At 41.8% G+C, this 12,500-nt stretch overlaps 1 protein-coding gene across 1 annotated transcript in view; it reads right to left on the bottom strand.

Moving 5' to 3' along the window:
- SORCS3 (sortilin related VPS10 domain containing receptor 3) overlaps positions 1–12,500 on the bottom strand; it is a 1,163,020-nt gene that overhangs the window by 398,932 nt on the left and 751,588 nt on the right. Inside the window, exon 7 of the mRNA XM_053693001.1 lies at positions 450–568. Coding sequence (XP_053548976.1) covers positions 450–568 — 119 coding nt within the window. The remainder of the gene's footprint in view (positions 1–449; positions 569–12,500) is intronic.

Below are 12,500 nucleotides of genomic sequence, written 5' to 3'. Positions count from 1 at the left end.
TTTACTGCAGTGACATCCTTAGCTGGTACATTGATTTACTGTGTGTGTTGTAATTAGATTGCTTCATTTGTAGCAGACAGTGTACGAGTGAATTTAATGAGGTAGTCTAAGGTTATAGATCAAGTGACGTTACACATGAGATCATGCAACTTAGAGATTGTTTATAAGTTTACTTGTTAAATTACCATATCACACTGCCATAACAATAAAGGCTCATAAATGCTGTATTTCAGAATGACACACGTTCTTCATAAACTGACATGGTTCTCCCAGTCACTGCTACCCTAATGATCATTAGTGATCTTGGTGGCCATATTTATTGCACAAGCTTAGAAGCCAACCATTACACAGTATTTAATAGTATTGAGGTTTTAAGGTACAGTAGTAAGTACAGTTGTATCACATTGTAAATACAAATATAAGTGCAACTGTTTAACTACGCAACTTACCTGAATAAAGACATATTCATCCTGCACAACTAGGGAATTGGTGTCAATGGACCGAGAGAATGGTCCGCTCCTCGTGGTTTCTGAACATTCCTGAATTCTGCAGGTTATATAATGAGCATCTGTAAGAAAAAATGTGCACATCATGTAAATATACTGGGGAAAAGTAAAAAGATCTAAACAAGTATAATTTTCCCCTTTGATCAATCTAACTATAGCACAGATTTTGATGACCAATGATAGGAAAATGTCTTCATTATCAAATTCTAATATTTACTGATTATCCTTAAATTCATCACTCTCAAATATCTCCATGGACTCAATATGACAATATTTACTATAAATCACACAGCTCCAATAAAAAGATGAAAATACAAGAAAAATGTCAGTGTAAAATACATTATAGATCCATCAAGAATATAGATTCTATAACATATCTTACATCATTCTACAAAAGGCAAACATAGAAAGGAGGAAAAATGTATTAAAGCAGACCCTCCATCAAAGGTAATGCACTGTACAATAAGTAACATAACAAACTTTGCACGTATATAGTTACAATTTTCATATTTGGCAATAAACTGTTCCTATCCTAGACCCAACTTTTCCAGATGAAATTACAGAATAAAGCCCAGCGTAGGCGCCTTTATCTCATGTTAAATGTAAGGAACTGGATCGGGAAAAAAAAGATTTTTCTCTGGTGCTAATATTGCAAACACTGAATATTTAAATTAATTTTCCACTGGGCATGTAATCTAGCTAACTACAGCCACTAGAGTCTTAAGTATTAACTGTCTATTGTGACATTAAACAAAATGACACTAAACCAACCACTTGGTGCTAGTCATGTTAAAATATCTATTTGCAGTTAGAATTTTAATATCTCACAAGTGTCTACAAAAGTATTAATTAAGCTCATTCTGGTAGTAACAGGGGGTAAGTATCTCAGCTCCCAGCCAATGAAGAGGAAATAAAACAACTGTAATCATTAAGGCCTAGATTTAGAGTTCTGCGTTAGCCGTCAAAACCAGCGTTAGGGGGTCCTAACGCTGGTTTTTACCGCCCGCTGGTATTTGGAGTCAGTCAGGAAAGGGTCTAACGCTCACTTTGCAGCCGCGACTTTTCCATACCGCAGATCCCCCTACGCCATTTGCGTATCCTATCTTTTCAATGGGATCTTTCTAACGCCGGTATTTAGAGTCTTGGCTGAAGTGAGCGTTAGAAATCTACCGACAAGACTCCAGCCGCAGAAAAAAGTCAGTAGTTAAGAGCTTTTTGGGCTAACGCCGGTTCATAAAGCTCTTAACTACTGTGCTCTAAAGTACACTAACACCCATAAACTACCTATGTACCCCTAAACCGAGGTCCCCCCACATCGCCGCCACTGTATTAAATTTTTTAACCCCTAATCTGCCGACCGCACACCGCCGCCACCTACATTATCCCTATGAACCCCTAATCTGCTGCCCCTAACACCGCCGACCCCTATATTATATTTATTAACCCCTAATCTGCCCCCCACAACGTCGCCGCCAGCTACCTACAATAATTAACTCCTAATCTGCCGAGCGGACCTCACCGCTACTCTAATAAAGTTATTAACCCCTAATCCACCTCACTCCCGCCTCAATAACCCTATAATAAATAGTATTAACCCCTAATCTGCCCTCCCTAACATCGCCGACACCTAACTTCAATTATTAACCCCTAATCTGCCGACCGGATCTCGCCGCTACTCTAATAAATGGATTAACCCCTAAAGCTAAGTCTAACCCTAACACTAACACCCCCCTTATTAACCCCTAATCTGCCCCCCACAACGTCGCCGCCAGCTACCTACAATAACTGTTCCGATCAGCCAATAGAATGCGAGATCAATCTGATTGGCTGATCCAATCAGCCAATCGGATTGAACTTGAATCTGATTGGCTGATTCCATCAGCCAATCAGAATTTTTCTACCTTAATTCCGATTGGCTGATAGAATCCTATCAGCCAATCGGAATTCGAGGGACGCCATCTTGGATGACGTCCCTTAAAGGAACCTTCATTCTTCAGTTGGACGTCGAAAGAAGAGGATGGATCCGCGCTGGAGGTCTTCAAGATGGAGCCGTTCGTCATCGGATGAAGATAGAAGATGCCGCTTGGATCAAGATGGTTGCCGGTCCGGATCTCCTCTTCTTCCCGGATAGGATGAAGACTTTGGAGCCTCTTCTGGACCTCTTCAGCCGCCGCTTGATAGAAGACTTCAGCCGGATTATGGATAGCCAGCCCCCGCTTGGGCTTGGATGAAGACTTCGGAGGCTTGGATCAAGACTTTGGAGGACGGATCGGTGAACCTGGCATGGTGAAGATAAGTTAGGATGATCTTCAGGGGCTTAGTGTTAGGTTTATTTAAGGGGGGTTTGGGTTAGATTAGGGGTATGTGGGTGGTGGGTTGTAATGTTGGGGGGGGTATTGTATGTTTTTATTTACAGGCAAAAGAGCTGAATTATTTGGGGCATGCCCCGCAAATGGCCCTTTTCAGGGCTGGTAAGGTAAAAGAGCTTTGAACTTTTTTAATTTAGAATAGGGTAGGGCATTTTTTTATTTTGGGGGTCTTTGTTATTTTATTAGGGGGCTTAGAGTAGGTGTAATTAGTTTAAAATTGTTGTAATATTTATCTAATGTTTGTAAATATTTTTTTATTTTTTGTAACTTAGTTCTTTTTTATTTTTTGTACTTTAGTTAGTTTATTTAATTGTAGTTATTTGTAGGTATTGTATTTAATTAATTTATTGATAGTGTAGTGTTAGGTTTAATTGTAACTTAGGTTAGGATTTATTTTACAGGTAATTTTGTAATTATTTTAACTATTTTAGCTATTAAATAGTTCTTAACTATTTAATAGCTATTGTAACTGGTTAAAATAAATACAAAGTTGCCTGTAAAATAAATATTAATCCTAAAATAGCTACAATATAATTATTCGTTATATTGTAGCTATATTAGGGTTTATTTTACAGGTAAGTATTTAGCTTTAAATAGGAATAATTTATTTAATAAGAGTTAATTTATTTCGTTAGATTTAAATTATATTTAATTTAGGGGGGTGTTAGTGTTAGGGTTAGACTTAGCTTTAGGGGTTAATCCATTTATTAGAGTAGCGGCGAGATCCGGTCGGCAGATTAGGGGTTAATAATTGAAGTTAGGTGTCGGCGATGTTAGGGAGGGCAGATTAGGGGTTAATACTATTTCTTATAGGGTTATTGAGGCGGGAGTGAGGCGGATTAGGGGTTAATAACTTTATTATAGTAGCGGTGAGGTACGGTCGGCAGATTAGGGGTTAATAAGTGTAGGTAGGTAGCGGCGACGTTGGGGGCGGCAGATTAGGGGTTAATAAATATAATATAGGGGTCGGCGGTGTTAGGGGCAGCAGATTAGGGGTACATAGGGATAACGTAGGTGGCGGCGGTGTACGGAGCGGCAGATTAGGGGTTAATAATAAAATGCAGGGGTCAGCGATAGCGGGGTCGGCAGATTAGGGGTTAATAAGTGTAAGGCTAGGGGTGTTTAGACTCGGGGTACCTGTTAGGGTGTTAGGTGCAGACTTAGGAAGTGTTTCCCCATAGGAAACAATGGGGCTGCGTTAGGAGCTGAACGCTGCTTTTTTGCAGGTGTTAGTTTTTTTTTTAGCTCAAACTGTCCCATTGTTTCCTATGGGGGAATCGTGCACAAGCACGTTTTTGAAGCTGGCCGCGTCCGTAAGCACCGCTGGTATTGAGAGTTGCAGTTGCGGTAAATATGCCTGTACGCTCCCTTTTTGGAGCCTAACGCAGCCCTTCTGTGAACTCTAAATACCAGCGGTATTTAAAAGGTGCGGCCAGAAAAAAGCACGCGTAGCTAACGCACCCCTTTGGCCGCAAAACTCTAAATCTAGGCGTAAGGAAGTTGTCCCAAAGCAATAGTATACACGTTTTATACCAGAAATGTGTGAGCAAAGTGTAATGCAACACAACATATTCACAACTTGAATACATACACTGACATGCACATGTACACACCTACAAAGACATGCATACACCCACTCAGACATACACACACTCACACAAAAACAAACATGCACAAACCCACAGAGACATGCATACACCCACACAGACATGCACACACTCACACAGACACAAACATGCACACACCCACACAGACCTGCACACACTCACACAGACATGCATATACCCACACAGACATGCAGACACATACACAAACATGCACATGCCCACACATACATGCACACACTCACATACAACATGCACATACCCACACAGACATGCATACACATACACAAACACAAACATGCACGCACCGACACAGACATGCACACACTCACACAAACACAAACATGCACACACCCGCACAGACCTTCACACACTCACACAGACATGCATATACCCACACAGACATGCACACACTCACACAAACATAATCATGCACATACCCACACAGACATGCATACACCTAAACAAACACAAACATGCACAAACATACACAGACATGCACACACTCACACAGACACAAACATGCACATACCGACACAGACAGCCATACACCTACACAACCATGCACACACATACACAGACATGCACACACTCACACAGACACAATCATGCACATACACACACAGACATGCATACACCTACACAAACACAAACATGCACACACATACACAGACATGCACACACTCACACAGACACAGACCTGCACACACTCACACAGACATGCATATAGCCACACAGACATGCACACACGTACACAAACACAAACATGCACACACCTACACAGACATGAACACACTTAAACAGACATGCATAGAATCACACAAACATGCACACACCCACAAATACATGCACACATACACACACACATGCACACATATACACAGACATGCACACACACATGCACACATATATACACAGACATGCACACAAATACACACACACACGTACATGCACACACATGTCCACATACACACATGCACAAATACACACACATATGCACACACCCACACAGACATGCACACACTTACACAGACATGCATACACTCACACAAACATGCAAACACCCACAGAGACATGCTCACGTACACACACATGCACACATATACACAGACATACACACAAACATGCACACACATACACGCACATACACAGACATGCATACACTCACACAGACACAAACATGCACATACCCACACAGACATGCATACACCTACCCAAACACAAACATGCACACACCTACACAGACATGCACACACTCACACAGACACAGACCTGCACACACTCACACAAACATGCATATAGTCACACAGACATGCACACACTTACAAACACAAACATGCACACACCTACACAGACATGCACACACTTTCACAGACATGCATACATTCACACAAACATGCACACACACACAAATACATGCACACATACACACACATGCACACATATATACACAGACATGCATACATATACACACACATGTATACACACATGCACAAATACACACAAATATGCACACACCCACACAGACATGCACACACTTACACAGATATGCATACACGCACACAAACATCCACACTGACATGCACACATATACACAGACATGCACACATATACACAGACATGTACACATATACACAAATATGCACAGACATGCACACACTTACAAAGACATGCACACACTCACACAAACATGCACACACTTACACAGACATGCATACACTCACACAAAAATGCACACACCCACACAGACATGCACTCATATACACAGACATGCACACATACACACACTCATGCACCCATATACACACTCATGCACCCATATACACACACATGCACACACACACACACATACACACATATGCACACATACACACATATGCACAGATACACACATGCACAAACACACACAAATATGCACACACCCACACAAACATGTACACATTCACACAAACATGCACACACCCACACAGACATTCACTCATATACACAGACATGCACACACATACACAGACATGCACACATACACACACCTACACAGACATGCACTCATATACACAGACATGCATACATATACACAGACATGCACACATATACACGCACACACACACTCACATGCACATATACACACACATGCACACATACACACTTACACATATACACACGCACATGCACATATACACACACACACATGCACATATACACACACATGCACACATATACACACATGCACCGATATATATGCACACACATGCACACATACACACACACACATATACACACATGCACACATACACACAGACATGCACACATATACACACACATGCACACATACACACACACACACATATACACAGACATGCACATATGCACACATACACACATGCACACATACACACATGCACACATACACACATGCACACATACATATGTACACATATATGCACACATATACACATACACACATGCACACATACACACACATACACGCATGCACACTTATACACACATATACACACACATGCACAAATACACACATATACACCCACATGCACACATATACACACATACACACAGACATGCATACACTCACACAACCATGCACACACCCACAAAGACATGCACATATACACACACACACATGCACACATATACACAGACATGCACACACTCACACAAACATGCACACATATACACAGACATACACACATATACACACACATGCACACATACACACATAACACATGCACACATATACACACACATGCACAAATACAAACAAATATGCACACGCCCACAAAGACATGCACATATACACATATACACAGACATGCACACATATACACACACATGCACACATACACACACGCACAAATACACACAAATATGCATAGACTCAGACATGCACATATATACACACACATGCACACATATACACAGACATGCACACATATACACACATGCACACATACACACATGCATACACACATAAACACATGCACACATATACACACACATGCACACATATACACGCACATGCACAAATACACATAAATATGCACACACTCACACAAACATGCACACACCCACAAAGACATGCACATGTACTCATATACACAGACATGCACACATATAGACACATGCACAAATACACACAAACATGCACACACCCACACAAACATGCACACACCAACACAGACATGCACACATACACACACAAACTACACACATGCACACATACACACATGCACAAACACACACACATATGCACACACCCACACAGGCATGCACACATTTACACAGACATGCATACACTCACACAAACATGCATACACTCACACAAACATGCACACACCCACAAAGAAATGCACTCTTATACACAGACATGCACACATACATACACACTTGCACACATACACACACATGCACACATACACACACATATGCACACACCCACACAGACATGCACACATTTACACAGACATGCATACACTCACACAAACATGCATACACTCACACAAACATGCACTCATATACACACACATGCACACCTATACACACACATGCACACATACACACATGCACACATACACACACATGCACACATACACACACATGCACACATATACACAGACATGCACACATACACACATGCACAAATACACACATACCATGAACTTAGCCACTTAGAAGTATGAAACCACCTGTAATCAAATAAATAAAGCTGTACTCAGCAACAATCTCCCTTTCCTATTGGAGGCTTTGCACGGACTGGAATATTTTTGATGAGAAAAGTAAATTTATGCTTACCTGATAAATTAATTTCTTTTACGATATGACGAGTCCACGGATTTCATCCTTACTTGTGGGATATTAACCTCCTGCTAACAGGAAGTGGCAAAGAGCACCACAGCAGAGCTGTATATATAGCCCCTCCCTTCTCCTCCACCCTCAGTCATTCGGCCGAAGGTATAGGAAGAGAAAAGGAAAGGCTAAAAGGTGCAGAGGTGACTGAAGTGTACAAAAAATATAAAGAAAAACTGTCTTAAAAGAACAGGGTGGGCCGTGGACTCGTCATATGGTAAAAGAAATTAATTTATCAGGTAAGCATAAATTTACTTTTATTTTACAAAGATATGACGAGTCCACGGATTTCATCCTTACTTGTGGGATACAATACCAAAGCAACAGGACACGGATGAAAGGGAGGGACAAGACAGGAACCTAAACAGAAGGCACCACTGCTTGAAGAACCTTTCACCCAAAAATAGCCTCAGAAGAAGCAAAAGTATCAAATTTGGAAAATTTGGAAAAAGTGTGAAGGGACGACCAAGTCGCAGCCTTACAAATCTGTTCAACAGATGCATTGTTTTTAAAAGCCCATGTGGAAGCCACAGCCCTAGTAGAATGAGCCGTAATTCTTTCAGGAGGCTGCTGTCCAGCAGTCTCATAAGCCAGGTGGATGATACTTCTCAGCCAAAAAGAAAGAGAGGTAGCCGTAGCTTTCTACCCCTACGCTTTCCAGAATAAACAATGAATAAAGAAGATGATTGACGGAAATCCTTAGTTGCCTGTAAGTAAAACTTTAAGGCACGGACCACATCTAAATTATGCAACAGACGCTCCTTCTTAGAAGAAGGGTTAGGACATAAGGAAGGAACAACAATTTCCTGATTAATATTTTTATTTGAAACAACCCTAGGAAGGAATCCAGGTTTGGTACGTAACACCACCTTATCAGAAAAATGAGATAAGGAGAATCGCACTGTAGCGCTGAAAGCTCAGAAACTCTTCGAGCAGAAGAAATAGCAACTAAAACCAGAAGTTTCCAAGATAACAATTTGATATCCATGGAATGCATGGGTTCAAACGGAACCCCTTGAAGAACTCAAAGAACTAAATTCAAACTCCAAGGAGGAGTAATGGGTCTAAATACAGGCTTAATTCTAGATAGAGCCTGACAAAAAGACTGAATATCTGGCACATCTGCCAAACGTTTGTGAAACAGAATAGACAAAGCTGAACTTTGTCCCTTTAAGGAACTTGCTGATAACCCTTTCTCCAATCCTTCTTGGAGAAAAGACAGAATCCTAGGAATCCTAACTTTACTCCATGAGTAACCCTTGGATTCACACCAATAAAGATATTTACACCATATCTTATGATAGATTTTTCTAGTGACAGGCTTTCTAGCCTGTATCAAAGTATCGATGATCGAATCAGAGAATCCTCGTTTCGAAAAAATCAAGCGTTCAATCTCCACGCAGTCAGCTGCAGAGAAATTAGATTTGGATGTTGGAAAGGACCTTGAATGAGAAGGTCCTGTCTCAATGGAAGTTTCAACGGTGGCAGAGAGGACATGTCCACTAGATCCGCATACCAAATCCTGCATGGCCATGCAGGCGCTATCAGGATCACTGAAGCTCTCTCCTGTTTGATTCGAGCAATCACGCGTGGGAGGAGAGGAAACGGTGGAAACACATAAGCTAGGCTGAACAACCAAGGCACTGCCAAAGCATCTATCAGTTCGGCCTGAGGATCCCTTGACCAGGATCCGTATCTTGGAAGCTTGGCATTCTGTCAAGATGCCATCAGATCCAATTCTGGTCTGCCCCATCGGAGAATCAATGAGGCAAATACCTCCGGGTGAAGTTCCCACTCCCCCGGATGAAAAGTCTGTCGACTTAGAAAATCCGCTTCCCAGTTCTCTACTCCTGGAATGTAGATCGCTGACAGATGACAAGAGTGGGCCTCCGCCCAATGTATTATCTTGGATACTTCTATCATCGCTAAGGAACTCCTTGTTCCCCCCTGATGATTGATATATGCCACAATCGTGATGTTGTCCGACTGGAATCTGATGAATTTGGTTGAAGCCAACTGAGGCCACGCCTGAAGTGCATTGAATATTGCTCTCAGTTCCAGAATATTGATTGGAAGTAGAGACTCCACCTGAGTCCAAACACCCTGAGCCTTCAGGGAGTTCCAGACTGCACCCCAGCCCAGAAGGCTGGCATCCGTTGTCACTATCACCCATGAGGGTCTGCGGAAACAAGTCCCCTGGGACAGAAGATCCGGTGACAACCACCAAAGAAGAGAGTCTCTGGTCTCTTGATCCAGATTTATCTGAGGAGATAAATCCGCATAATCCCCATTCCACTGTCCGAGCATGCACAGCTGCAGCGGTCTGAGATGAAAGCGAGCAAACGGAATGATGTCCATTGCCGCTACCATTAATCCAATTACCTCCATACACTGAGCCACTGATGACCGAGGAATGGACTGAAGTGCTCGGCAAGTATTTAGAATCTTTGATTTTCTGACCTCTGTCAGAAATATTTTCATAGCTACCGAGTCTATCAGAGTTCCCAAGAAAGGAACCCTTGTCTGTGGAACAAGGGAACTCTTCTCTATGTTCACCTTCCAACCATGAGTTCTCAGGAAAGACAACACCATGTGAGATTTTGTCAGTTGATATGTTGACACCTGAATCAGAATATCGTCCAGATAAGGCGCCACTGCTATGCCTCATGGTCTGAGAACCGCCAAAAGAGACCCTAGAACCTTTGTGAAGATTCTGGGTGCTGTGGCCAACCCGAAGGGAAGAGCCACGAACTGATAATGTTTGTCCAGGAAGGCAAACCTTTGAGAAAATTGTTTAGACACTTGAGGTCTAAGATGGGTCTGAAAGTGCCCTCTTTTTTGGGAACCACAAATAGATTTGAGTAAAACCCCTGTCCTTGTTCCGATTTTGGAACTGGACAAATTACTCCCATGGTAACAAGGTCTTTTACACAGCGTAAGAACGCCTCTCTTTTTATCAGGTCTGCAGATAATCTTGAAAGATGAAACCTCCCTCTTGGGAGAAAATCCTTTAAATCCAATTGATAACCATGGGTCACTATTTCTAGTGCCCAGGAGTCCTGAACATCTCTTGCCCAAGCCTGGGCAAAGAAAGAGAGTCTGCCCCCTACTAGATCCGGTCCCGGATCGGGGGCCACCCCTTCATGCTGTCTTTGTAGCAGCAGCGGGCTTCTTGGATTGTTTACCTTTATTCCAATTCTGATTGGGCCTCCAGACTGGCTTAGATTGGGTAAAATTCCCTTCCTGCTTTGTAGAGGAAGAGGAAGTAGAAGGTCCTCCCTTAAAATTCCGAAAGGAACGAAAATTATTCTGTTTACCCCTCATCTTAACAGACTTATCCTGAGGTAGGGCATAGCCCTTACCTCCTGTAATGTCAGAAATGATTTCCTTCAATTTTGGCCCGAAAAGGGTCTTACCTTTAAAGAGAATAGCTAAAAGCTTATGTTTTGATGACACATCAGCAGACCAAGATTTGAGCCACAACGCTCTACGCGCTAGAATAGCAAATCCTGCATTTTTCGCCGCTAATTTAGCAATTTGAAAAGCAGCATCAGTAATAAAAGAATTAGCTAACTTGAGAGCCTTAATTCTATCCAAAATGTCATCTATCGGAGTCTCAACCTTCAGAGACTCTTCCAGAGCTTCAAACCAAAAAGCTGCAGCAGTAGTTACTGGAACAATGCAAGCAGTAGGTTGTAAAAGAAAACCCTGATTAATAAACAATTTCTTTAGAAGACCCTCTAATTTTTTATCCATAGGGTCTTTGAAAGCACAACTTTCCTCAATGGGTATAGTTGTACACTTAGCCAGGGTAGATATTGCTCCCTCCACCTTAGGGACCATTTGCCACAAGTCCCGAATGGTGTCTGATATAGAAACATTTTCTTAAAAGTAGGGGGGGGGGAGAAAATGGTATACCTGGTCTATCCCATTCCTTTTTTATAATTTCAGAAATTCTCTTAGGAACCAGAAAAACATCACTGTAAGTAGGTACTTCTAGATATTTATCCATTTTACACAATTTCTCTGGTGGTATCACAATAGGGTCACAATCATCCAGAGTCGCTAAAACCTCCCGAAGTAATAGGCGGAGGTGTTCAAGCTTAAATTTAAAAGACATAGTGTCCAAATCTGTCTGAGGTAATACATTCCCTGAGTCT

This window comes from Bombina bombina, chromosome 9, assembly GCF_027579735.1.
Source record: "Bombina bombina isolate aBomBom1 chromosome 9, aBomBom1.pri, whole genome shotgun sequence".
In the NCBI taxonomy this organism is placed as follows: Eukaryota; Metazoa; Chordata; class Amphibia; order Anura; family Bombinatoridae; genus Bombina; species Bombina bombina.
This window is presented reverse-complemented; position numbering and strand designations above follow the sequence as displayed.